Source organism: Lactuca serriola, chromosome 9 (assembly GCF_051521515.1).
Source record: "Lactuca serriola cultivar US96UC23 chromosome 9, Lser_US96UC23_V15, whole genome shotgun sequence".
NCBI lineage: Eukaryota > Viridiplantae > Streptophyta > Magnoliopsida > Asterales > Asteraceae > Lactuca > Lactuca serriola.
Window position 1 is genome coordinate 17,754,583 of NC_136416.1, and position 26,809 is coordinate 17,781,391.

A 26,809-nucleotide genomic window follows, 5' to 3' on the forward strand; every position below is an offset into this window, starting at 1 on the left:
TTTATATTTATTTCACATATTTAATCATATAAAATAATGGCGTAATGATTAACCAAAAATTTAAATATCCCAAAAGCAATCATACTATTTTGTTGATGTTGTAAAACATTCACATCATTTTCTAATTGCTATTATCATCTCTCGATCTCTCCCACAAAGACACACAGTCGAACTATCGATATTAGTTTTCTCACAATGCTCATATGTTATGATTGCTTAATAGATTTGTTATCTAATAATAATGTAAAATTGTAAAGTAGATTATAATATATTTACATTTTTTATATAAGCCATAGTTGCGTTTCCCCTCAGTTTAGCCATCGTGAATTGTTTTCGTGACCAAACAAGTTATACCGGACCGAAAAATATCCTAGACCTATAAAATGTTCAAATTACATCCTAATTTATATGTTTTTTAATTGTGAGGTGCCTTTGTGAACAATACCTCCATCTGATTGGCTGAAATTTGGTTTTTTTATCAACACTATCAATGGTTGATTTTTTTTAACTACTCTTATTAATGCCTTCCACCACTTGTTACACAACATGTCTTAATCTTCTTTCCTCTTCCATTAACGTGGCGTTTACCTGATGTCACCGACTTTGTAACTCAATCATATTAGGATTGGTGTCGCCATATCTAATAGCTAGCGAACATCATAAACGATGAAGGAAGCTCATCGCTTCAACCTCCCTTCACTCATTATGTAAGTCATGAGTATCAGAAACCTTACATTTATCGACACCTCCTTCCACTTTCTCCACTCCCGCTGTTTGTCGCCTGCCACCGCCTTTATCCTCTCAATTAGGTCAATTTTTGTATTGATTTTATTCAGATTCGGGAATATACCTTAAGGAACAGGGAAGGGTATGGGTGTAATAATCGACCGATTGGTGGATTAGTTTACCGAGGGTTAGTGTACTCTCCTTCTTCCACAAAGGATCCTCTCTATTGTCATTTCTTCTTTTCCTCCCATCAAAACCTCCACATCCTCTCATCATCGGCTTCTTATCCATCGTTGTCTACTCCTTTCGGTTTCCAATCGAAGCTTGTGGTAGAAGAAGACGGTGGGCCAGCAGTAGCACGCCCAATCATCTCTACAGGTAAACTCTAGCGCTCTCTCTATTTATGTTTTTTTTTTCAGTGAGAACCGATTAATTTGAGGTTAAATAGGGTTTTTCCCTTGCTCCTCAGTCCTTGACTCTTCCGAGTTTTGAGCGACTGGAAAAGAAATTCGTCAAATCGAGTATATCAGAAAAACGTAACTTTATGTGTTTTATTTTTCAGTACTCTCTCTCTCTCTCTCTCTCTCTCTCTCTCTCTCTCTCTCTCTCTGTTTGTTTTACATATCAATTCCATTTTTAATACTATTTGTTAACTTGCATGTGTAGCCGTGACTCTACTTGATTATGGTGCCAGGAATGTTCAAAGTATTTGAAACACAATCCGATATCTGGGTCTCGATATCAAAGATGTAGGTTCTTTTGATCTTATTTCTACAATGGTGAATATGAACAATTAACAACGCCATAATATATCTTGTTCAGGTTGAAACACCGGAAGACATTGTGAATGCAAAGAGTATTATTGTTCTTAGGGTTGGAGCACTTGCTGCAATGATAGACAACAGGTAAGTTTTACACATCATATTTACAATGTTTTTTCATCCATTAACAAACAAAATTAAGATTTATTTGAGAGATTCAGCAGCTAGAGATGAGTTTCCTCATTGTGTTTAGCGGGTCAAAGGCACCAATGTCGACCCATGGTGAGTTTCCCATGGAGATTCTTCGAACCAGCAAACCGAGATTTATTTGAGAGATTCAGTAGCTAGAGGTGAATTTCCTCACTGTGTTTAACGGGTCGAAGGCACCAACATCGACCCATGGTTTATTATGATTAGGATGTTAGTTGTCTGTGTGACTCTTGCATTTAAGATATTGATATGTATATTGGGCATGGCCCGATGACTATCATGTATGCTATTTATCTTTGTGATTATTGCATGTGTTTATATGATTATATGTTTATATGTATATCGGGCGGCGCCTGATGCCAGGCAGGGCCTGATGACTGCCGGATTTGTTCTGAGCGGGGCCTGGTGATGGGCAATGCCCATTATATGTTTGATATGTATGGTATGTGGTATTTGGGAACTCACTAATTTTTGTGCTTACTATTAGGAATAAATCTCTTATGTAAATTAGTTATTTTGTTTCCTTTTATTCATGTTGTAATTGTATATATATTTGTTTCAATACTTCAATAATATTGAAGGGAGATCATTCTCACATGGTATCAGCCAAAAATCGCTCCTAAACCTAATCGGCTACCCTTTAATTGGCGAAGTTTTTTCTTCTTCTAATGGCTTCTTCTCCCTCTGATAACACCTAAACGGGAACAACGTGGTCGCTCCTTAACGTGGTGTATATAAAAATCGAAGTTTTTGGTCTAAATTTTTGGGATGTTATAGGTTTGACCAAGTCAAATGCAAATCCCTACTTTATAGTCACCAGCCTTTGATAATTTTTTTCTATTACCGGTATAGTCAGTTAAGTTGATGGCTTTTGATTTTTTTTTCATTGATGTTTACATAAAAGCCATTATATTTTGGCCATTTTTCCGGTTTAACCACCATAAATTAGTTTATTCCACTAAATTCATCAAACTTTGTTTTTTTTATTGCAACATTTTGACATATATATGGTATCGCATAATATATTTTTTTCCGATATTACATGTTGTATGTTGGATGGCATTTCATTTGCAATGTTGTGTATGCCGAATCATTTTCGTGATATCTATTGGCAGGGTTAGACTCCCCTTCCGCTCTTGATCAATCTAGTGTAAAGAAACATATGATCGACATGCCTTCTTCGGCTTTTGGATCCAATTTTTGATTTTATAACTTCGGATTAGATCAAAATATGGAGTGTGAATTGCAATTCTATTTAGGATCACATAAATAAAGGAACAAACTTAATATGTAAATTTTTTAATAGTTATGTACTGGTTCTAAAAAAAATAGGGGGGGGGGGGGGGGGGGGGCGTACCCCTTAAGAAGATCTGTCCCTTGTCGTTGCAAAAAAAAAAGTCATCAACTTAATCAGATATACTGGAAAGAGAATTAAGACATGGTGATCCCTTGTCCACATTTTTGTTCATCCTTGGCTCCATGCTATGGAAGGTCTCCACATTGTTGTTGAGGATACGATCACGGTTGGTCTTTATCGTGGTCTAAAGGTTGGTAATACTAATCACATGGTCTCACACCTTTTTTAGACATATGATAGTATTGTTGTTAGGTGAGTGATAGATTCATAATATAGGCAATATGGTCATGATTTTAGGGTGTTTTTACCTAGCTTCATGATTAAAATTGAACTTGCAAAAATCTAATATGTATGGAGTTGGTTGGATCATAGAGTGGTTGTCTGGTTGAGTAGTGTGCGTTACTCATCGGGTGCAATGTTGATAAGTTTGGATCCATGTAGGTCTAAGAATGGATACAATTTCTGGGTGGAAGCCGATTACACAAAGACTTCAAGATAGGTTGTCTAGATGGAAAGTTGTTATCAATTGGAGTGGTTGTATGTTGTTGAGTTCAGTTTTTGGAAATATGGGAATTGTGTATCAATGATCTATACACATTTTATTCATTAGCTAGAATTATGTTTTATCTTAGACTATAAACTTCAAATTTTTGGGATTCTATATAAATTATAAAATTTTTGGAGGAACTATGTCTCCTAATTCCTACCTATACACATGTGAAAGGACCCATTTTAATTTTGTAGCCCTAAAAGTCAAACTAGCCTACCCTACAATTTTATTGTTCAACATTAGTGTGTACGTATAGGTGTACCCGAACATGGACCATGCATAAAATAAAATGCTTAAAACGACAGCATATCATACAAAAGTGAAACATGAAACCTGATATAAAACATTTGGATGGATACAAACCAAAAAGCCAATGAGGACAAAAGAAAAATGTGGCCACAAAACAAGAAAAAGTAAGTAGTGAAAGGAACCCCACCCAAATGGGTGAATGTTATTGAGGAAGCCAAGAAAGCAAGACCTAATTTTCTTTTTGTCTCCACTAATTTACAAAGAGTATTCAATTACTAATTATGTTTTTCTTTTTCTTTCTTTCTTGATAATTTTATTTTAAACATATAATGAACTAACTACTCTTATGTGAATGTTGTCGTTTGCTCATCAAAACTAAAAAGTACGAAAGATTAGATCGATAAATCTCCAGCTGGAACATACATACAACAAAATCAAGATTGATAACATTAAATTGGGTCTGGATTTTTTTTTTCTTTCTAATGAAACGATATGGTTTATATCAAACCCACTGAGGCCTCATAAAAATTTATTGTAAAATATTATTAAGTAAATTTGTTACCGTTAAATGCAAAATTGAAAGTTAATGACAAACATCTTGTAAATTCATTACCACAACATCATATATTTACTCATTAATAAATTGGAACTATTACAAGCAATTATATATATATATATATATATATATATATATATATATATATATATATATATATATATATATATAAGACAATGCATTATTATTTTCGAAACATCGACCATTTTCTAATAATTTTATAAGCAAATTCATCTACTACACTTTTGATTATCAATATTCTCAATAAACTTGTTTTCAATCAAAATCAAAGTCAAAGAGTTTAATCTATCTTGAGACATGGTCGATTGTAAATAAGATTTTAAAAGCTTTAGTTTTAAAATGTTTATTGCCGTTGATATAATTGTAATAGGAATAGTCAATAAAAATATATTCTAGACAAGAAACTTGATAAGTTTTTATCATTTTTAAGAAATTTAGTAGTTTGTTAGTTGTATTATTTTCAATTGGAAAATATTTTTGTAATAATTTCAGTTCATTGAATAAACCATCAACACTGATGTCTAAGATATGACCATTTTGCAACCTATTTTTAAGATTTTTTGCAACTTGCCTTGAACTCATTGATATTTAATGACTTCAACTTTTTTGTTGTAAATAAAAAGCCAAAAATATATTTGTTTGTATTGTTCAAACATTCACTCTAATAAACCAATAGATTGATCAAACTATATACACAAAATATTGATCCTAAATAACTCAGGTGAAAGTTCATTTACCCATTTTGATGACCCAACGTCATCAAAATGTTTTTTTTTAAGGGTTATTGTCACTGTAGCCCAACAATGTTTAGTATATTAGTTTAAATGGTCTCTCGTGGTTATTTTTTGCCTTTAAAGGGTACTAACTTGTGTTTTACCGGTTAATTTAGTACCTTTACCCATTTTTGAAGGTTACAGTGCCATGTCAACTGCCAACTAGGCAGGTGAGTCAACAATGATGTGGTGAGTCGACTCATCGTTGCCAGGTGTGTTTGTGTGGATTACCAGGTGTGTTTGTGTGGTATGTTATAGCAACAAAAACCACCATTGATTCACAACTCCAAAAATCACAGCATCACTACCCCTTATTTGGGTACACATAAATCGATGGGTTCTTGGCGATCATCTTCAACTCCACGAGATATGGGTTTTGACGATGATTACGATGGAGACGAAGATGAAACAAATTTAGATGATAAGATGATTAGAGATGATAATCATGTGATACCTTGGTCATCTTGGCCGCCTTCACTAACATCTAGTTCCTCAGGAAGAAAAGAGTACTTTAGGAGTTTAGAAACCGATTTCAAGAAAACAATTTGATTTTCAAATTGATTTCAAGCAAACATCTTAGAAAAAACGGTTTCAGAAACTGATTTCAAGCAAACATTTTGATTTAGAGAATTGATTTTATATGCCGATTTCAAACATACATGTTAATTCCAGAAACCAATTTCAAGAAACATTTCGACTTAGAAAATCGATTTTAGATACCGATTTCAAGCAACCATTTCAATTTTATAAACAAGTTCAGTTCTAATAGACAAAATTACTCACCACAATGGTTCGTGAACCTTTGAAGATGGAGATGGCGATGGTTAGTGAAGGAAAGGAGCGGCGAAATCGATTGGGGTTCGATTTCATCGAGGTAACATCAGTTTCATCTTCACTAGTCTTCATCTTCATTAGTTTTTCTCTCTAGATCTATTTAACAACTATTAAAGAAGGGATGAACTTGGTTTTTAACCAAAAGATCGGTATGGGTTTCTGTTTGAACAAAAAACAATGACGGGTTTTCCTTACCCTGGAAAAAGAAGGAATGCATCCCATCCACACTAAGCCTTCAATCGATCTTCACCATAACAGACTCTATGCTTGGTGTTCGATTCTACCAGAGTGAACATCAGGGCCACCGCTGGAGCCAAAGAAGACAGCAACGGAGCCGGAGAAGACAACATCAGAGCAGGTGAAGATGGAAGATGGTAAGGGATTTGATCGGATTCGGGTTCTAAAGAAAGCATTACATTCGGTGTTACACGTGGCAATTGAGTTGACATTTAAACCTGCTGATTAGGATGGGTGTCACGGGTGACCCCTTCAAATTTTCCAGAATGACCTTTTAAAACCTAAAAATACAAGTTTGTGCCCTTCAAATGCAAAAAATAGTCACGAAGGACCATTTAAACCAATATATTAAAGTTTGTTGGACAACAATGACAATAACCCTTTTTTAATTCTTCTTTTAATATTTTTCTCAACAAACAATAGATAAATTCCCAAATAGAAGCAATAACTTTCACACAATCAAAATCCTTCTCAAAACAATATACTTAAGTTGAATTTTACAATAATAGCAACACCGTAATTATATATTTATCACATAATTTTGAGGCCCCTTAAAATGAGAGGCCCCATTCAACCACACCTCTCTCACACATCCGTAGGGCCACCGCTGGTTTATATAAGGAATTAAGTTTGAGTTGTTAATCTGCAACTAAACGAAATTACAGGCCTTTTTATACGAATGAGAATCACCTTTCATATCATCTTATATAGATCACCTCATCCAAATCTAATTTTACTAAGGACTTTGATTAAAAAAAAACATTGTTGTCTTTTGTCCAACTTTTCAATTTGGTAAGCTTTTCAGTTATTTTTACTAAGCATCATAAAGTTGGACATAGCCTTGATGACTTACTATGAATGTGCATCCACAACAATGAAGATTTTTCCTTTTGGCTTTCAGGTTCATTTTTTTTTCATTTAAACAATCCAAAAAAAAAAAAAAAAAAAAAAAAACCTCATGGTATTAGAAACCGCATATACGTAACTTATTTTATTTATTTTTATTTTTATTTCTTTATTTATTTTTATTTCTTTATAAAACTATTAAATGTTATATATCTAAATGTTATGTAATTTCAAGCTTTTAATATAGTTTTATACATGTTCAATAAAAATAAAAATAGATGTAACAAAATAAAAGTGAAAAATATATTTCAATAAAAAAAATATAAATAAAAGAAGGTAAATAATATGGAGAGCTTTTTTTTTAAATGATGTTTCTAATTTGTACAAGTCAATGTGTATTAAATATAAAAACGGCTTATATTGAAAAAAAAAAACCAAACACATACATAAATCGATAAATAAATAAATACGAACGTCTTAAAAAGAGTGATTCGTTCCAAAAAAGTACTACTTTTTTTTATCAGAAACATCAGTGTTTTGACATCTTTCACACTCGGTTACAGCTAATAACGACATAAGTATTTCATGCGTTTATTTATAATTTTATACTATACCATTTTCTGGTTCAATTCCATTCTCTATTCGTGGCTTTCGTTTCTCAAGTCAAAAAGAAACCAGAATTTGTTAATCTCCACGCACTAGAAAACAAAGAATCTAAAAAATAAAACCAATAAGACCAAATTAATCTCAACATATCATTAATATGCAACATAATAGTAATACCATCTCTAGGACAGTAAAATGATCGGAACAAACATGAACAAGCACCTCTTTATAAAATAAAATAAAATAAGTAAAAACAAATACAAAACAACCTTTTGAAAGGTTTATGTTCTCCATTTGATTTACACACATCCTCGCATCTTTTCTAAAATGCAACAAAATTGATATCAATGTTCACTACCAGACTTTCATGCAAGAGGATGTATATAAACCTAATGACGTTCATTAAATATTCAATGATTAGGATAACTAATTCATTTATATACCTGTTCTATAATCAATTTGAACCTTGGATTAACAGGTTAATTCACCTTCTTAATGATATTCGGTTGCTCTTTGGATAGTTCTGCACAGTATAACAAACCAAATAATATGATATAAAGCTTGATTTATTATTTTATTTATAATCATATGACAAAAGCATGAGTATGTACCTTAATTAGTTTGACTATAGTAAGGACCTCATTGAAATTTCAAAATACAATATCTGAGGACAAAACAAAAGGTACATAGACCACATGTGATTTTCATTTTTCAAGCTGCTATCCTTATTGCACCAAATCTGTCCATCTTATGCTACAAAAATATCAAGATTGAGGTAAAGAGAATATAAAAAGATAAATGAAAAAAAAAAACGCAAATTTGAAGCGAAAAAAGTTGATCAAATTCACCTTACTGTTCTTGTGCCTGTGAATGCCATTGAGGTCCTCATCTCCATCATGCTTCCTTTTCTGAAACCATTAAAAAATGATAGTATTTTTACTAAAAAGTCTTGATATTTCTGAAAAAGAAAAAGAATTAGAAGATAATAACAGCATCTATTCTAACCTTGTCATTGGGTTTCTTCAAGTTTTCAGCACCAAAATCATGATGTTTACTTCGATGTTTGTGTTTTTTATGCTCTTTATTCTTGTCCTTGTGTTTTTTATGCTTCTTTTCTTTATCCTTAGATTCACTTTTAGATATTCCAACTTGGGTAGGAATCCCCTTTTCCGACTACAAAACAAAAAAAGATATGATATTATTGAAAATGAGAAGTTACATATACATTAATGATTAATCTAAATAAGTAACACTATTGCTTACAGGTGGCAAGTCAATAGGAAAAGTTTCCCTCAAGTAAAAGGCGTCCCTGAGGGCGTTTAGGTCAAATGGTTGAATGCGTGTATTTGTGACTCTTGATTTTGAGAAGGATGTATTTTCCTTTTCAATGAGCTGATTCAATTCCATTCCTTCACCTTTCCGAATCACTGTATCTCCAACAACATTACGAAGGTGATGTGCATCTGAAATGGATAAAGGAAGCGATTTCTTGCAGAAGAGCTCATAATGAGGGAATAATTTGTAGTAATTTATAAGATCCACACCACCCGTTAGTTCCTTTGGACCTAGATTGTGAATAGCATAAAACAGATGGTTATTTTTGGAATAAAAGATTAGAAAAAACAAGTCTTTTCGAACTAGCTATAGCATAGGCTAAAAGTGAAACCACTCAGAATCTTTTTGTAAAGAAAAAAGGATGTGCAAGATGATGAATAAGATCAGAAGAAATCTTAGCAAGATTCCCACTTTATGTATTAATGGAATGTAATAAATCTAAGAAACACAAATGAATGACAAAGCTTGTGTGATTTTTAGGTCATATAATAGTAGTAATTACTGTTTCTGTAATATAAGCAGGCAGTGACAGAAATAAGTTATGCAATCACAGGGCCTTAGGTATGAATATGTTAGATTGATAATTGAGCACGAATCTTATAAGATAAATCCCACAAAAAGAGTACATGTTTATTGCACAAAGTGCAAAAAATTTAACTTACCTCTTCCAAACCTCTTGCTTTCAGGATCCATCAGTCAGTATCTCATACAAGCATATACCATTATCACCTGAGATTTTATAGTAAGAATCATAAATTGTTCAAAGACACTTCTACATCTTCTCTTAAATATGCACACAATCATTGTTTTACGCATCAACGAATACCTAAGAAGTGCATGAACATATGAGCATACAGGGGGCTTGGATTTTGGCATTTTAAGAAATATAGCAATTTGAGTTCAGTTTGTATGCATTTGTTAAACCAAAACTGAAAGAAAATAACTAAACAAACAAAAGGAACAATGGGCATATAAAGTCCACTGCTCGGTTAAGGAAATAAAAATAACCATAACAAAAAATAAGCAAAACCCTTATCAAATCGATTCGGTTTCCTGAAACATCATTGTTTCACTACCTACAATACATCAATAAAAAAAATTCCTTTTAATTTGGGTTATCAATCAGATGAGTATGGGTTGCAAAATTTACAACTTAACTGATACTTGCTACAAGACTTATCAAACAAAAAATAACAACCAACATAAATACATGATGATAACTTGCTCTAAGCTATATACTGAATCCTAATTAAAACCCTATTATCTTGTGCATGTGAATCAACCTCCAAAGAATCAAATTCTTGAAAATCAAAAGTCAAAACTATCATTCGATTCAACTGTCATTCAAACCAGATAACGACAAAAACAAGTACTTTTCGAATGCCAACCAGATCTTCATTCGTATTCTACCCTAAATACCACACTAAACAGCACTACACTTGCTATATATTAAGCTCTATTGCCTTAGCTTAGCACAAGATCCAGCCTCAACTCTTCTGAACACTTTTTATAATCGAAAAGTCAATTACTCAATCTATAGCCCCAATAACTACATATGTTCTTAATTTTTTTTTTTGCATCGCCTTGCAATGCGTAGAGCTTACTATACCTGTTACAATAGATATTATCGGAACTCAAAGTCGACTAATTTATCAGCAAATTTAACAAAATCGAGTGGCTAATCACTACAATTGACGAAATCAAGAGGTGATTCTTCGGGTGTGTAGTCGGTTTCCTCTTCAACCCAAATAAACCCTAACACCGTTAAGGGAGGCTAGAAGAGTTGAAATTGGATTCTCGTATGAATTTATATAGTTGGACATAAGTGCCCTCGATCCAACACTAGTTCCAAGGGTAGTTCCAGTCATTTTTATAAGTCTAGGCTACGGATGAAAGTGAGTCCAAAACCCGACACATATGGACTTAGACTCAAAAAACCGAGAACCGGTTAACGAGATTTTGTAGAACCGAAAACCAGACTGATATATAAGAACTGATTACGGTTTGGTTCTAGATATGATATCGGGTAAATCAGGTCTAGAACTGAAAAATCTAGAAATATCAAAGTGGAGGGTGGAACCCGATAAAGTGGGTTTAGAACCAGGAAAACCGATTTTTTTTTGGTAATTACATACTACTTAGTGGGTTGAACTTTGAAAATTTACAGCTTTGATATCTCGACTTTAGGGGAATGTAAGTCATTGAATATAAACTTGAAATTGATAAAATTGTAGTTTAAAATCATGTACAAACTCTAAACTACACTCTGGAAAAAAATTGTATGTCAATCCGACTTTAACGAATGAGATATACATGTCTTAACATTTTTCACATAATATAAAGTATAAAAACAAATCGATGAAAATTTAAAAAATTTCAGCTTTGATATCCTAACTTTGGGGGATTGTAATTCATTGAATATTAAACTAAAAATGACAACATTATAGTCTAAACTCACCTAGAAACTCTAAACTACAAGTTAGGAAAAAATTTCATGTCAATCCAACTTCAAACGAATTAGATATTCATGTTTTACAGTTTTCACATAATGCAAAAAAACTAAAAAACTAAAAAATTTCAGCTTTGATATCTCGATTTTAGAGAATTGTAAGTCAATAAATATAAAACTAAAAATGACAAATTTATAGTCTAAAATCATGTACAAACTCTAAACTACATGTTGAAAAAAACCACATGTCAATCCGGTTTGAAACGGATGAGATATATATATTTTAAACTTTTCATAAAAATCGGTTTTGGCCCCTAAAAGTGGTTTCGGTTCCTAACACCGGTTCCGATTCTTAAACCTAGATTACCCGGAACCCAGATAAAATCATTATTTAAACCCGGAACCGAAAACCGATTCTATATATGTCGGTTCTAACGGTTCCGGTTTCGGTTCGATTCCGGTTCCGTTCCGGTTTTTCGGTTTTAAATCTCATCCCTAGTCTAAACCGCTAAAGAGCTGGCGCAAGTCTCTACATTTTAAGGTCGTCCTAATTTTTTGTAAAACAATTTTATCAAGAGAAATTAAAGGATATATTTAGCACGCCTAAACTGCTTTTTTTTTTATCATCAGACAAATCCATTAAATCCAGCTCCTAAACTACTATTTTGTTCATAAGGTTGGTAGGAATGATGTCATATTTGTCATAGTCCACGTAGGCGTCACATTATATTTGTCACACTGCAGTAAAAAGTTATCATTTACATGACATGAGTTATCGTGCTATTTTTTAATACTTTATTTATATAAAGAAATCAATATAAACAAATTATTTTAATAAAACTTAAATTTCATTAACTTGAAAGGAAATCACATACTTGAAAATAAAAACATAACACATTATTATATAATATTAAAGCCCATCGTTGTTACGAACAGTATCATTTACCAATTTCAGATTTTGAACACACTACTTCGTACATATTGATATTTTCCATCATTCTTTACCAATTAACGATTTCGAACACACTACTTTGTATATATTCACATTGTCGTCCTTCTATGTTTCCATCTTGCTTCTTGGTTAATCCAATATTCCCACCGTCATCGGTTTCATATGTTTTCAAATTATTTGCACTCCTCTGTTTCTTCCTTTCTGACTCTATGGTCTTGACGTTTCCTAAGCCTTCTTGATCAAGAATTTAGAATTTTGATTTATGGGTTTGACGTTTCCGATGCATTCTCGATCAAGAACTTAGTATTTCGATTTTTGTCGCCAACAATATTGTTGTGCTCTTGTAATTGATTTTGATTTCTATTCCATTTTTTATTTTTATTTTGCCTTCTTTCTACCTTTTTGACTCTATAAGATTGACATTTCGAAAGCCTTCTCGATCAAGAATTTAGGATTTTGATTTTTGGGCTTGACGTTTCCGATGCCTTCTTGATCAAGAATTTAATATTTCGAGATGTGGGTGCAAAGGTCGATGACTCAATCAACAAAGACCGTGTACCATATTAGTTCAAGGTCGGCGGACAAATTTCACATTGGATTGGATGTGTATTTGCAGAAGCTAGGACGAAGAAGAAAGATGAAACAGAAATCAAATGAACAAAATCCATGGAGGAAGATACATTCGCTTAACATAATGATTGCTAGGATCACATGCCAAGTCAAATAAGAAATATATAGATATTTCATTATTTCTTTATTGTTGGTGGTGTGCATCATTGAGGGCATTTAAGATCCATCAATAGATTTCAACGGAATTGGACTCATCTCCTTAAGAGAACATGCTCTTTTTTGCAAAACCATTCTCTGTATGTATGATTTCTAAAACATAAATGTAAAGTGTCATTTATAACATACTAGTTTGAAATTAAACTAGCACACAACACCACTAGAAATAGAAACACACAACCCACTAGAAATTAGAAAACAATAGCTTAAATTTGACACCATTTTGGCGACTATCTTACGATTTGTCAAAACTCAACATGTCGGAAAGATTTGGTTTTTTTTTTTTTTTTTTTTTTTTGAAAAATATGGTTTTTTTAAAATGAAAATTTGATTAAATGGTAAAAGAAAAAAAAATGGTGAATGTTTTTCTCTCTCATCGGCAGAAACTCACCAAGCTTCATCACCGAACCGAGATCGGCGAGGACCTGGCCCAGTGGTGCTGAGGACTGGACTGACGACCCCGACTCCGTCGAGTCTAATGAGACTTCACTTCCAAACACATTGTTACCACTAGATCAAATACACTTTGGTAAATTACATGATAAGCTAGTTTTTTTTTTTCGAGCCTTTTTTTCTTAAATTGCTGTGTTTAACAAGTCAAAAAGTAGCTGAAAACTGCATTCTAAGTTAGTTTTTTAAAAACCTACTTTGAGTAGGTTTTCAATAGATTTTTGAAAATTTCCCGAATATACATTTAATTAATTATAAAAAAACATATTTTTTTTAATGTCATTTTATGTCTTTTAGTTAGTTTTAACCAAATATCATTTTTTATCAACTAGTTATTTAGCTAGTCTACCATTCTATCAAGTATAGCTTTTCATTAGCTTATACTAGTTTTTCATTAGTTTTTTTTAATATTCTGAATATACCTTTAATTAATTATTGGAATCTTTATTATCCAAAATGTCTTTTTATATCATTTTTATATATTTCAATTAATTTATCAACTAATTTTTATCAAATGTCATTTTTTATCAACTAGCTTATAAACCTGCAACTAGCTTTTTAGATAGTATGTCAAGCATAACCAATATTTTCGATTTTTTTCTCCCTATCTTCTTATATATGTTATGAAGTTATGACAAATATCACAATTTAATAAGTTAATAGTATTTTAAGATATTTGTTATTATTTCATATAGATAAAAAGAAAAGTAAAATAAATAATTTCTCATCAGTCAATTTATATAGGATACTTTTAAATCTTAAGTACGTTTGCACTGTGTGGGATTTATAGAAATTTTGTGTATATACATTAGATAATACATAATTTACAGTAAAGTTATCTATAATTATATGTAAAAATACAATTATAGTTTGTAAAAGTGAATTTTTACGTGTTTGTAAAACCATACATGAAGTAAAACAAATATGTGAAAGAGTTAGAAAATTTGAAAAAATAAAATAAAATAAAAAATAGCGATTGTCGTAGACTTGATGAGTGAGGGTTTCACAATGTGATGGATTATTTTATAAAGTATTTCATACAAAAGGACAAAATACGAGAAAATATACTTAGATATTAACACGTGTTTGTTCATGTTCGTTACTTTTAGTTTTTTTTGCATTAGATGTTGTAGAGCTCGGAGTCAAATATTTAATGCATAGTAATATTATGATTATAAGAGTTATGGTTGTATGATTTAAAAAATTAGCTTTAATATCTAGTAAATGGTTAGCAACCCAGTTTGATCGTTTATTTATCATCCAATTTGATGTAAAATTATTTTATAGTTGTTTTTTCAATAAAAAGTCACAAATTTGTGAAAATAAAAAGTATCTTTATAAACATGTATACAAATAAATATATAAATAATTTTATAAACGAATTCGTAAAATAATTAAGGTGTAAACTAAAATGCTAAAAAGTAGTAAAACAAAGTTTATTATAAGGCAGATTTTGTGTTGGTGGGCTGGACATCTTTGTGTTGTGTGGGCCGGACTTTCAAAAGCATTCTACAAATTAAATATCTTATACGTTAAAATATGTAATTTTAGTCAACTTACAAGTTAAAATATGTAATTTCAGTTGAATAATATGGGAACGATAGATCTTAAGTTATGTTTTATTAATCAACTAGGCGAGTGTCATGTTGCGTAAGAAAGAATTAAATAATTAAAATATTTATATGTTATTAAAAATAACTTATAAATATTTAGTTCATGTGGGCGTGTTCAGCAAAACTAGCTGGTGGCGGATAGTTTTGTAGTGTTTTGTTAAACGCTACGTGAAATAACTTTTGGATTTGGAGTGTTTTGTTTAAACTAAAAGCTAGAAGCTTGTAGTGTCAAACAAAACTTTCTGTTTAAAATTTATCGTTTTGTCAAACACTAGAAGCTAGAAGCTCTCAAACACTCCGTGTCGAACACACCTGTCATATAATTTGAGAAATAAAGACTTTTTTTTTCCATCATAGACATCACTTGTGCTTTGACCTATATTAAAATTATAATTTAAAATGAAGACTATGATTCAAGTAAAAATGATTTATCTTCTTATTCTAATAAATGAATCAGTTTTTATCGCATTACATTTTATTATTGCGTTCATATAAAAATTAATTTACTAATATACCCTTTAGTCATTTAAAGTTAAGAGTAAATGTGCCATAGAATATTGAAAAAATTGAATTTTTCATCCCTAACTCTTTCTCCATTAATTTCACCTTATCATCTACTGATTCAAAATTTAAACACCAAAATCCCCTTAGAGGTTAATCCTAAGAGACGATACCTATAACGAAACCCACCATCTTCTTCTTTTTCTCTATACTATTACGCCAACAGTCGCTCAACGTCGCTAACTTTTGACCCTACTTCTTTATCTACTACAAGCCAAATATTCTAAGAGGTATCTCATCCAAAGCATATCTCCTAGTATTTCTACATTGAGTCACACTAACAATCAAGTTAAACTTTGTACTTACCTTGGTTTTCATTTTTCTTATGCTCATTTTGGGGTTATACAAAAGTTGATTCTTAAAATGCTTTCCGATCCATTTTGGGGTTCATTTCTAGTGCAGTAATATACATTATCGCAACTGCCTTCAATCAACTTTTCAACAAACAAAATAAACTCTTTGAGATCCATTGCACCAAAATCAACATCAAAGATTGAAACAACAACAACAACGTTTAAGTACACTAATGGTATTGGTGCGAAAAAACCACTATAATGTACATAAACTGTCAAATACTCACGTCGTTTGGAATTGGAGGCCATCTTCTTCACTATAACACTCGCATTCACCAGTTCTCTTCAATTTCGTAACCGTAATCTTCGATTGAACTGTTTCTTCAATTTCCCTGTGAACCCTAAGTGTAAGGAGAAAGGGGGTAAAAGAGAAACGAGTATGAAATGTGTTCTAAGTCCACCTAATACATGTCATCCGTAATTAAATGTTTTAAAATAAGGAAACTGACAAAACATGTGATAACCGGTCGCAGGGGTTTTTGTGAGCAAGAATAATAAGTTCAATGGTACAATAAGGATAAAAAAAAAGGTAAGGAACTAAATGAGAACAAGTTGAACATGCATTTTGTTGCCCTCACAAGTCATTTTCCCTAAATATAAATATAGATAAATAGTATACAGCTAAAAATATAGGTATGAATAAATAGATAAATATTTACCTCTTCTAATAAATAAAACATAAAAATGACATGCCAGTTTTTTAAAATGTCTATCTGACACATGACATTTTTCTATTATTTTTGTTATTTTTTTTTTGTAACAAATCAAATTCAATTCAAATTTTAAAAATATAAAATCATATCCTAATAACATTATTATATTTATTTTGCTTAACAAATTAATTCATAATTACTTACAATCGACAATATCTTAGTTTTTTTTTTACATTTTTTTTTATCTATATAGAAATTTTAAATATACGGACCGTTGGTTTCTACGGACTATAACCTAGTTGATAAGTAGATAAATAGTTTTAGAAATAGATAAATAAATTTTAAAAAATATGATATACATTTTAATTAAAAAAAATAAATAGAATAGATTAAATGTGTTCGCTAGGGAAATTGACTACATTGATAACGAGAAAAAGATTTTTCCAGTGATTAAAATATCAGATTTCGAATGCATCAACACTTGTACGTCAAATGCATCTACGCATCAGTCCTTGTACAAAAGATAGATAACCCAACTAAACCCAAAAAACCAGTTGAAGTAACGTGACGCATCAAAACGAATCTTTATTTGATTTCATCGGAATAAACTTTTTTTCGTACTGTGTACAATATAACTACCAACGACTGTCTTCATCCTCTTCAGCTAGAATAGATTACCACAAAAATTAGGTCAAACGACAACTATGGCTTCACTTTCGATCGCCATGGTTCTTCAATTACTTTTGTTCGTCGCAGCGCTCTACGCCGTCGAAGTCAACGGATATAGTGGTGGTAACGGAGGAGCAGTAGAATTAGTATCGACAGTAGCTGAACAAAGGGAGTTTGATTACTACGCGTTGGCTGTCCAATGGCCTCCAACTTACTGTTCGAAATCCACTAAATGCTGTACTCAAAGCGCTTGTTGCCGAGGGTAAGTAATTAATCAACTATTCTTTCATCTACTATCAGTCGATTGAAAAAGAAAAATTATAAAGAAAGAACAACGGTTTGACTTTCAAAAGAATGGTTATTTTTTAATGTTTGGTACTGTTGAAAATTCGAAAATTTTGGTTCTTTATAATGTATGAATATGATCTTATTTATACGGGTTCAATTGTTGTAGGAACCGGGAAACTTTTTCTGATTAAGATACATTTTTCCCTTTTCTATTGATTTTCACAAAAATCGCCTTCTGAATTTGAGAACCATGGAGATAAAAAAAACTTACTCCATACTACTTTCATATGTTTTTGCAGATCAAATTCTCCATCAGTATTCACAATCCGTAAGTTCTCTATACACTACTAAAGTCAGAATATAGCTTCACCCTCTTCCTTAATTGTTGTTGTTGGGTTGTAAGAGTCAAGCACATACATGTTGATTACTTGGGTTATGGCAGGATGTAGTAAAAGTTCTTTCCCATATCTCTTGAAAGTTGAACCCCCCCCCCCCCCCCCCCCCTTCCCCCCTCTTTTGTGCTAGACTCTATAATTTTCTATATACAATGAACAATGAGTAATCCTGTACCTGATTAATGTCTTATCCTGCAGATGGACTATGGCCAGATTACAATGATGGATCATGGCCATCATGCTGCTCAGGTCCTGCTTTTAATGAAACAGAGGTATTCTAACTGTTTACTTAAAGTATTAAAATAATACTATAACTTCATCTCACTATGTATTGTTGTTGTTCCTATCTGTAGATTTCAACGTTGCGTGGTGTTTTGGAGAGATATTGGCCAACACTAAGTTGCAGTAAATCATCAACATGCCATAACAAAAAAGGACTTTTTTGGGCTCATGAGGTGGATTTTAATTATCATCTTGTTCATTTTCACCAATTGATCATATTACAAAAACTAGAAACTAACTAAAATTCCCATGTTTTCCTGTCATGCTCATTCAATGGGGTCTTGTTGATTTCAGTGGGGTAAGCATCTTTCTTCCTGCTGCACTACTTTAAAAAATATACACTCAAAGACAAAAAAAATAATTTGCTAACTAGAAATCAATTAATCCAAGCTTAATCTATAAATCTAGTTTCATCCATATGTCAGCTTTTTGTGGCATGATTGTCATCGATTTAACTGTTCTAAAGTTGAGAAATGACATTATGTTACTCTTTTTCTTTTTCCTAATGGTTTACTGGATGAACTTTATTTGCAGAGAAACATGGTACCTGTTCCTCTCCAGTTACAGGACAGGAATATAACTATTTCTTGACAACCATTAATTTGTATTTTACATACAATGTCACAGTAAGTTTTTAAGGGAAATTAATGCATTGAAATTGGTAGATGTTAATATAATAAAACAAGTTTTGTTTTTTTGTGGTTTTCAGGAAGTTCTTTTTGAAGCTGGATATGTGCCTTCAAATTCAGAGAAGTATCCTGCAGGTGGCATCACTTCTGCCATTGAAAATGCTTTCCATACAACCCCACAATTGATCTGCACAAAAGGTGCTTTGGAGGAAGTCCGTTTATGTTTAACCAAGGATTTCAAGGTTTGTCGCTTTTTTCCATTTGATGCATTTTTTTTTTATATATAAAAGTTAACTTTCATCAATTTGCTTATTATAGCATCATACTTTTGTTTCTTCTTATTACAACAATATTCTAATTAGAACAAACAAATTTGGAAAGTATAATGCTAGAATTGGATGGATTTCTCAAAGTATATTGTGTCTTAATAAATAACTAAATAATATAATTACGATGTTGTAACTTGTAATAGAAAGAACTAAAAAAGTAGATTGTTGATTTTGATTTACTTGAATTGTTGCAGTTCCGAGACTGTGTAACAGGAAGTGATTGTCCTGAATATGTCAGCCTACCGGAATTCGCTTTCTCAGGTCTGCCTTTTGGTTATTTTGGTAATTTTACCTCCATTTTTATTATTTTCACTTTTTTTTTTATTTAATCCTGCCTTTTGGTTTTCAACTTGTAGATGATCTAAATGGCACCAAGATTGCAGATCAATCATTTACTGGCCATGAATCCTTCTGAATTATGTGCCCGATGATGATGTTTATTTTACAGTCGTAGAATACCATTTTTATTTATGAATAAGTCAAGACAAACGTGATACCATTTCCACTGTATCTTTAAAACATTATGACTTCGACATTTTAGGGTATTTACTTTTATTATAGTACCCCCATTAATGTACTGAACAGAAAATTTGATCGAAAATGAAGATACATTGATTCAAATAATTACCATATTATTGAGGGGTCGATAATGATTGATAGATACTGTTTGCAGTTTTTTAAAATAGACATAAAAGATTTAATGAAAATCATAATGTTCGATATCATTTTCATTTTACTATTTTATCTGGTTAGAATTTTGATGTGTCGTTTTGGTTATTGGCATGACCCCATGTCAGTATCACATGATCCCATGTGAGCACCTTAAAATGAAATAGCGTTTGGAAAGTGGTCTAGAGGGTGTTTGGGATTTGTTTATTTGAAGTGCTTATTAATTTGTTGCGTTATGACATCGGTAGTGAAGAGTTTTAAGTGTTTGGAAGGAAAATTTCATAAGCACTTATTGACTTATTTAAGGAGTCTTGGATGCTTTATTTCCTCATTACACATATAAGCATCATTTGCCTGGTGGCGGACACGTGACAAAATCTCATGGGTAGCACACATAATTTTAGGAGTGACATACTGGAAAATTTACATTACAACGGAAAATTTCTAAAAAATTTACACTGTGATGCAAATTTTGACACTTTTTGTTCGTCGATCTACATACCAATTCAACACTTTTTGTTTTGATGCTTGTTAAGCTTTATGATTGATGTAAACAAAATTTGTTTATGGCATATGGTTTTGATCATTTATTAAACTTGGTTTTTTTGTGTAAATTAAGTTTATTATGTTGAAACATTGAGGATGGTTGAGGATGGGCCAGGATGGGTTTGGGAAAAACTCAAAATACAAAGGAGAGGGGATTTGATTCCCCGCATCCGCCGGGGATGGGGATGGGGACAAGGATGGTCAACCCAGCCTCAAATCCGCCTCATTTACATCCATATTTACCACTCAACTAAGGATAATAGTATTAGGAACTTAATGCTAGCCAATTTCTTTAGGTAAGACCATCTTGAGTACCCTCAACGTAGGGCTCCGTTGAAACATTGATTAATTCAAAAAGAATATTGTCTCGGTTTACTCTCTCTTTTATCTATAATAAACGAAAGAGTAAATTATATTTTTGGTTTTTGAGTACAAATCATTTTCGCAATTTTAATATGAAATTGTTTTTCTTATAATTATGTCTTTATGAAAATTATATAACATTTTTAGTTTTTGTTCTATATAAAATGACTATTTCGGTCTCCTTCTCTATATGTAGCTTGTATTTTGTAATTTTGATCCATAAAATATAATCATTTAAGAAATCACGAAAAATAACTACCAAAATTACAAAACAAAAACTTTTGGAAACCAAAAATTAAAATATAAGTAGTTATAAGACCGAAAATGTAATTTACTCGGAATAAAACTTCATATAATAAATTGCGGGATGTATATTGCTTTGCTTCTGCCCAGAGGCTTTTGGCAAAGTTTATAAAAATAGTTTTTTAATTTATTATCGATTTACACCGATATAAATCAAAAAAAGTATTTGAGGGGTGTTTGGGAAAACTTTTTAAGCCTAAAAGATCTTTTTGTAAAAGTTCTTTTTATAAAAGTTCTTTTAAGGAAACAAAAGCCAAAATTGGGTTTTAAAAAATGTTTGGTTGTTATTTTTTGACTTTTGAGTGTGATTTAGATTTAAAGGTCCAAAAAATACACAACACCTTCAATAAGTCGTTGGAGTGTGATTTAGCTTTACAAAAAGTTATTTTGAAAAAAACTTTGCATCATCCAAACATCTTTATATCTTTTTAGAAAATTTAAATGATTGAAAAAATTTAAAAAGTTTTCCCAAACACCATCTTCGTATTTAAAAAAAAAATACACAACACCTTCGATAAGTAGTTTTTTTGATAAAATCGCTTGCTTATCAAAAGTCCTAATTTCACCATTATTAAAAGAATCGACAAATATGCCCCCTTAACCTAAACCTTCTAGTCTTCTACATCGACACAAAAACATACGGCTCCATTGCTGTTTTCTCCATCGTTGCCTCCTGAAGCCCTCCCCTGTGAAGCCACCGCCGGTAGCAATCTCCTCCCCACCGGCCGGATATCGTCACAGTCCACAGCAACACCGGAGACTTTCGACCCCACAGCTAAGGTTCGTGTTTGTTCCTGCTTCTGCATTCGTCTTTCGTTTTCCTGCTGTCTGCTTTCATTCGTCTTTTTTTCCCTTGCTGTTGTCGATCTTCCTTCTGTTCCCTTTGTTTTCTGGTCTATGTTAGAATTGGAACTCAAAAATTGTGGTTTTTTCTTTGTGCTGATGTCGATTTTTTTGTGCTACCATCTAGTATACTGATTTGAATTGGAACTAGAAAAAAACGTGGATTTTTTGGTAGCTGTTTTGCTGGTATCTGATCTGAATTTTGTGTTGCTGTCGATTTTTTTGATTTGAAGGTGTAGTTTACTTGACATGAGAAGTGATTTTGAATGAAATATCTTTAAATTTGTAGTTTACATTTGAATGTGAAATGAGAAGCGATTACAAAGGGCAATTGTGTATGTGTTTGTGCTTCAATTATCAAAAACTTAGATGTTAATTCTGTTTTTGTAATAGTAGCACCAATGGTTATATTCAAATCTGTTGTCTTTAAATCTGGCATATAATCATTTGTTATAAGTTATAAGAAATGATTGTAAGCTATCACAAAAGATGTCTCTGCAGGGCGATATCATTGTGTAATCCTAATCTCTGAAAGAGAAAGTGTGTTTTTATCTTTGTGAAAATTTAAAGGACTCTGTTATAAGAGGAAGAGTTCTTTATGATTAAAAGTAATTTCATCTAAAAGATTAAAACAACCGATATACTTTCATGATTTGAGTTCAGGGAAGATGGTGTAGTTAGGGTTTTAAGCTTTTACCCAGGAACTCGATGTAATTGTGATTCGGTATATTCAACTGACTGGCCAATTTTATTCTTAAATCAGTTTGAGAGGTGAAAACAGAAAGAGACAGAGATCAAAACAGTTATGGGTTACGCTCAACTAGTAATTGGTCCTGCTGGAAGTGGAAAGGTAAAACACATAATTTTATTTAATCATAATATTTATAAATATTTGTCCAACAACTAATTATCTATTGTCACTTTCAGTCTACTTATTGCTCAAGTTTGTTCCAACACTGTGAAACTACTGGAAGAACGATTCATATTGTGAACCTAGATCCTGCTGCAGAAAACTTTGATTATCCTGTGGCCATTGGTAAATTGCTTATTTTATTGAAACTTGTCACAATAACATATACTCTTTAATGATATGATTACTAATATGATTGATTGCAGATATTCGGGAACTTATATCTTTGGATGATGTAATGGAGGAATATGGACTTGGTCCAAATGGTGCTCTTATGTTCTGCATGGAGTATCCTTCCCTTGTCTTTTGTTGTGTTTCTTTACACTCTTTATCGCTCCACTTTCATAAACACACAAAATTCTTTCATGCACTAATTCCAGACACAAGGCTTAAAATTGTCCTTAAATCTCACTCACTAGACATCTTGAAGAAAATTTGGATGAGTGGTTATCTGAAGAGCTGGAGAATTACATGGAAGATGATTATCTAGTATTTGATTGCCCAGGTATGACTATAAGTCAATAACATGTTTGCTTTAACTTTAAGCATGTTATATCTGTAAAAGTAAAGTAATTTTCTTGAAAATGCTTCACTTGATAGGTCAAATTGAACTCTTTTCTCATGTTCCTGCTCTTAAGAACTTTGTGGAGCATTTGCAGCGTAAGAATTTCAATGTCTGTGCTGTTTACTTGCTCGACTCCCAGGTTTGTAATTTTGCTTCTTTCAATCTATGTCTGTGCAAAAAGACATGAATGCCCTCACTTGCTTTATTCAGTTTCCTGATTCTTTTTTTTTTCAACTTATATCAGTTCATCACGGATGTGACCAAGTTTATTAGTGGTTGTATGTCGTCACTCTCTGCAATGATTCAGCTTGAACTGCCTCATGTTAACATCCTCTCCAAAATGGACCTTGTTACTAGAAAAAGAGACATTGAAGAGTTAGTTAGCTTCTATTACTTACTTATGTATACATGTCCATTTTACATATTATGATTATGAATTTATGATTGTGTCTACTTCCAATAGTTATCTGACTCCAGAGCCTACGACTCTGCTATCCGAACTGAATCAGCGAATGGGCCCTCAATTCCAGAAGCTCAACAAGGCCTTAATTGATTTGGTTAGTTCTAAAACCAGATACATGATCAATTAAAAGCATTCATGTAAAACTGATAATTGTTATTAATGATATTAAACTTTTATATTAGGTTGATGAGTATAGCATGGTGAGCTTTGTGCCTCTTGATTTAAGGAAGGAGAGCAGGTAAAGTTTCGTGAATGTATATGTATGAAAAAGTGAGTCAGTTTTGGTTGTATTTTTATTATTGGAAATGGTAATTTGTATTTTTGTTTACAGCATACAGTATGTTCTTTCACAAATAGACAACTGCATTCAATATGGTGAAGATGCTGATGTGAAGATTAAGGATTTTGATGAAGATGAAGATCAAGACTGAAAGTCTTTATATGATGGTCTCATTTTCCGAAATTTGTCATTACTTTTTTGTCTTGTTTTGGCAATCATGGATGGGATTGTGAAAAATACATATATTTTTAATGAGTATTATGATGTCCCATAAGTGTTTATTATGATCCGGTTGTTTCTCAATTAATTTGTACTACTGAGCCATATTCTACTTTAGTAGTTGACATAAGGACATGTTACAAGTTTTAGAACAAATTACACGAATGGTCCTTAAGGTTTTGATTTTTTTCCCTAAATTAGTCCTTACGAAATTTTTTTCCCTTAGATGGTATCTACGGAGTAAACCTTGCACACAAATGATCCTTATGGCTAACCTTATTAACAGATTCTGTTAAGTGTGTGTGAAAAGACAAAAATGCCCATTGTTTTTATTTATTTATTCATTTTTAATATTTTGTTAATTTGAAATTAAAAAAAAGATGGGGCCCACCCTCTCTCTCTCTCTCTATCTATTCCTTTGCTCGCTGGAAAAACTAATCAGATTGAAGACGATTGTGTGTTGCCTCCGATCTAACCCCCTTCCTGCAGACGATTGTGTGTTGCCTCCGATCTAACCCCCTTCCTGCCACCTGTTTCACTTCCCACTCCGTTCAACGGTACCATCGGTGACCCTCAATGCTTTCCTTGACGATTAATGGGCTCTTCTTTTCCCATTTTTGTTTGTTGCCGATTGGACCAGAAAAAAGAAAGAAGATGCCAATGACAGCCTTCTATCGGCTTCCCTCCTCATGATTTGCTAAACCACCACCGTACCACCTCTTGTTATTGTTTTTGAAACCCTAACTATGATTTTTAGGGGTGAGCGCTTCTAGTAATCATGTGGACGATGTGTGTGGTTTTAGTGTGTGTTTTTAGTTGCAGATGGAAGAAGGTCGTTGCCTCCAATCCACATCGTCGCCCTGTTAATGCTCGTCGGACCACCTTGCAGAAACCCCATGAAACCTGCAACTTATTGCTTCATCCCTTGCTTCCCGAAGCCATCTTATTTGAGAGTTCTGTATCACCACTACCAGGGATTTATAGAGGCGGAGGCGCTGCAAACTCGAGCCATAGACGGAGATCAAAGTTTTACTCTAGCCACATACGCTACAAACTAGAACCTGAACTTTGGCGTTGTCAAACCCGAACAAGACTAACATTTTGGGGAAGATGGCGGAGGAGAGAGAGAGACGGCGGTTCGTCTTCTCCATGGCAGAAACCCGTGAGCTTGAAGGATGTTTGTTTTTTGTTCTCCGGTGGTTATTTCAAGTCAAGACGAGGGCTTTGTGTGGAGAGAGAGACAGAGAGGACCATCTATGTGCATCAAACAAACGGGTATTTTTGTCATTTAACAAAACTTAACAAATATGTTAACAAAGTTAGTCATAGGGGTCTTTTGTGTGCAATGTTTGCTCCGTAAGTACCATCTGAGGGAAAAAAGTTTTGTAGGGACTAATATAGGGAAAAAACAAAACCTTAAGGACCATTCGTGTAATTTGTTCCAAGTTTTATCCAGAAAACAATAGGCATAGTACCTTCCAAAAATTACAATGTTCCAAGTCGAGGTCATAAATACATCTAAAAAAGGGCCACAACATACATACCCTTTGCCATAAACTTTTATAAGTAAAACCTAAAATTTGTTATGTTAGAATTTATTTATTTATTATTATTATTTGGATTTAGGTCATTTTTGGTCACTTAACTTTTGGGTTTGCTTTCATTTGGTCACTTAACTCTTTTTAAGTTTTAAAAGATCATCAAACTTTTGACTTTGTGCTAATTTAGTCACTTAACTTTTGTTTTGGTCGCTTAACTTTTAGATTTGTGCTCATTTAGTCACCTAACTTTTAAAATTGTACTCATTTAGTCACTAAACTTTTGATTTTTTCAAAGTTTGGTGACTAAATATGACCAAACCAAAAGTTAAGTGACTAAATGAGTGCAAAACCAAAAGTTTGATGACCTTTTAAAACTTAAAAAGAGATAAATGACCAAATGAGTACAAAACCAAAAGTTAAACGACCAAAAATGACCTAAACCCTTATTATTTTGCTAAACATCAATTACGTAAGTTTTTTATTTTTATGAGAAATTTAACCATACACGCTATTATGGTAGACACACAAATATAGTGTTCGGTTGTTTCTAAATTGATTCAGTCATCTACATCGGAGGAAGAGTTGTTATTAGAATTATGCTAAACTGGTTATATTCTAATCAAAAAAGTTTTGATCA

At 32.3% G+C, this 26,809-nt stretch overlaps 3 protein-coding genes and 1 long non-coding RNA gene across 7 annotated transcripts; 3 read left to right on the forward strand and 1 right to left on the reverse strand.

The window, feature by feature from the left end:
• Nucleotides 1-557: 557 nt before the first annotated feature.
• On the forward strand, nucleotides 558-2,210 carry LOC145074390 (uncharacterized). Of its 2 annotated transcripts, none has more exons than XR_013691825.1 (4): nucleotides 558-1,104; nucleotides 1,393-1,475; nucleotides 1,549-1,631; nucleotides 1,709-2,210. It is a non-coding gene; the product is annotated as an uncharacterized LOC145074390 (long non-coding RNA). The 2 variants fall into 2 exon arrangements; XR_013691824.1 differs by having other exon boundaries at nucleotides 1,712-2,204.
• A 5,404-nt stretch (nucleotides 2,211-7,614) lies between these two features.
• Nucleotides 7,615-10,851, reverse strand: LOC145074681 (mediator of RNA polymerase II transcription subunit 19a-like). 3 transcript variants are annotated; one of them, XM_079021012.1, is made up of 8 exons: nucleotides 10,671-10,851; nucleotides 9,724-9,790; nucleotides 8,990-9,291; nucleotides 8,732-8,899; nucleotides 8,575-8,634; nucleotides 8,338-8,479; nucleotides 8,170-8,249; nucleotides 7,615-7,834 (listed from the first exon to the last, which is right to left on the reverse strand). In XM_079021012.1, the coding sequence occupies exons 2-6, from the start codon at nucleotides 9,752-9,754 to the stop codon at nucleotides 8,438-8,440; spliced, it is 603 nt and encodes a 200-aa protein (XP_078877138.1). In that variant the 5' UTR covers nucleotides 9,755-9,790; nucleotides 10,671-10,851; the 3' UTR covers nucleotides 7,615-7,834; nucleotides 8,170-8,249; nucleotides 8,338-8,437. The 3 variants fall into 3 exon arrangements, with proteins under 3 accessions (XP_078877138.1, XP_078877139.1, XP_078877137.1); XM_079021013.1 differs by lacking the exon at nucleotides 7,615-7,834 and adding an exon at nucleotides 7,938-8,048; XM_079021011.1 differs by lacking the exon at nucleotides 7,615-7,834 and having other exon boundaries at nucleotides 7,938-8,249.
• A 6,595-nt stretch (nucleotides 10,852-17,446) lies between these two features.
• Nucleotides 17,447-20,075, forward strand: RNS2 (ribonuclease 2). Its single transcript, XM_079020636.1, has 9 exons — nucleotides 17,447-17,809; nucleotides 18,135-18,163; nucleotides 18,429-18,502; nucleotides 18,584-18,685; nucleotides 18,807-18,810; nucleotides 19,047-19,138; nucleotides 19,222-19,383; nucleotides 19,665-19,731; nucleotides 19,827-20,075. Exons 1-9 carry the CDS (start codon nucleotides 17,583-17,585, stop codon nucleotides 19,883-19,885), a joined length of 816 nt encoding a protein of 271 aa, XP_078876762.1. The 5' UTR covers nucleotides 17,447-17,582; the 3' UTR covers nucleotides 19,886-20,075.
• Nucleotides 20,076-21,990: 1,915 nt separating this feature from the next.
• On the forward strand, nucleotides 21,991-24,696 carry LOC145076868 (P-loop containing nucleoside triphosphate hydrolases superfamily protein). Its single transcript, XM_079022671.1, has 10 exons — nucleotides 21,991-22,131; nucleotides 22,958-23,044; nucleotides 23,122-23,230; nucleotides 23,311-23,392; nucleotides 23,524-23,609; nucleotides 23,705-23,808; nucleotides 23,914-24,044; nucleotides 24,133-24,226; nucleotides 24,315-24,370; nucleotides 24,464-24,696. The coding sequence occupies exons 2-10, from the start codon at nucleotides 23,000-23,002 to the stop codon at nucleotides 24,561-24,563; spliced, it is 807 nt and encodes a 268-aa protein (XP_078878797.1). The 5' UTR covers nucleotides 21,991-22,131; nucleotides 22,958-22,999; the 3' UTR covers nucleotides 24,564-24,696.
• Nucleotides 24,697-26,809: the final 2,113 nt, after the last annotated feature.

What these genes read in the sequence shown, in the direction of transcription:
- LOC145074681 (XM_079021012.1), bottom strand. Translation starts at nt 9,754, where the DNA reads ATGGATCCTGAAAGCAAGAGGTTTGGAAGAG. An exon ending in AAGCAAGAGGTTTGGAAGAG is followed by an intron (nt 9,292 to 9,723) that starts GTAAGTTAAATT and finishes TTCACAATCTAG; the next exon opens with GTCCAAAGGAACTAACGGGT. An exon ending in ACAGGCACAAGAACAGTAAG is followed by an intron (nt 8,480 to 8,574) that starts GTGAATTTGATC and finishes ATATTTTTGTAG; the next exon opens with CATAAGATGGACAGATTTGG.
- RNS2 (XM_079020636.1), top strand. Translation starts at nt 17,583, where the DNA reads ATGGCTTCACTTTCGATCGCCATGGTTCTTCAATTACTTTTGTTCGTC. An exon ending in TCCATCAGTATTCACAATCC is followed by an intron (nt 18,164 to 18,428) that starts GTAAGTTCTCTA and finishes CTTATCCTGCAG; the next exon opens with ATGGACTATGGCCAGATTAC. An exon ending in ACCGGAATTCGCTTTCTCAG is followed by an intron (nt 19,732 to 19,826) that starts GTCTGCCTTTTG and finishes TTCAACTTGTAG; the next exon opens with ATGATCTAAATGGCACCAAG.
- LOC145076868 (XM_079022671.1), top strand. Translation starts at nt 23,000, where the DNA reads ATGGGTTACGCTCAACTAGTAATTGGTCCTGCTGGAAGTGGAAAG. An exon ending in GTCCTGCTGGAAGTGGAAAG is followed by an intron (nt 23,045 to 23,121) that starts GTAAAACACATA and finishes TGTCACTTTCAG; the next exon opens with TCTACTTATTGCTCAAGTTT. An exon ending in TCTAGTATTTGATTGCCCAG is followed by an intron (nt 23,610 to 23,704) that starts GTATGACTATAA and finishes TTCACTTGATAG; the next exon opens with GTCAAATTGAACTCTTTTCT.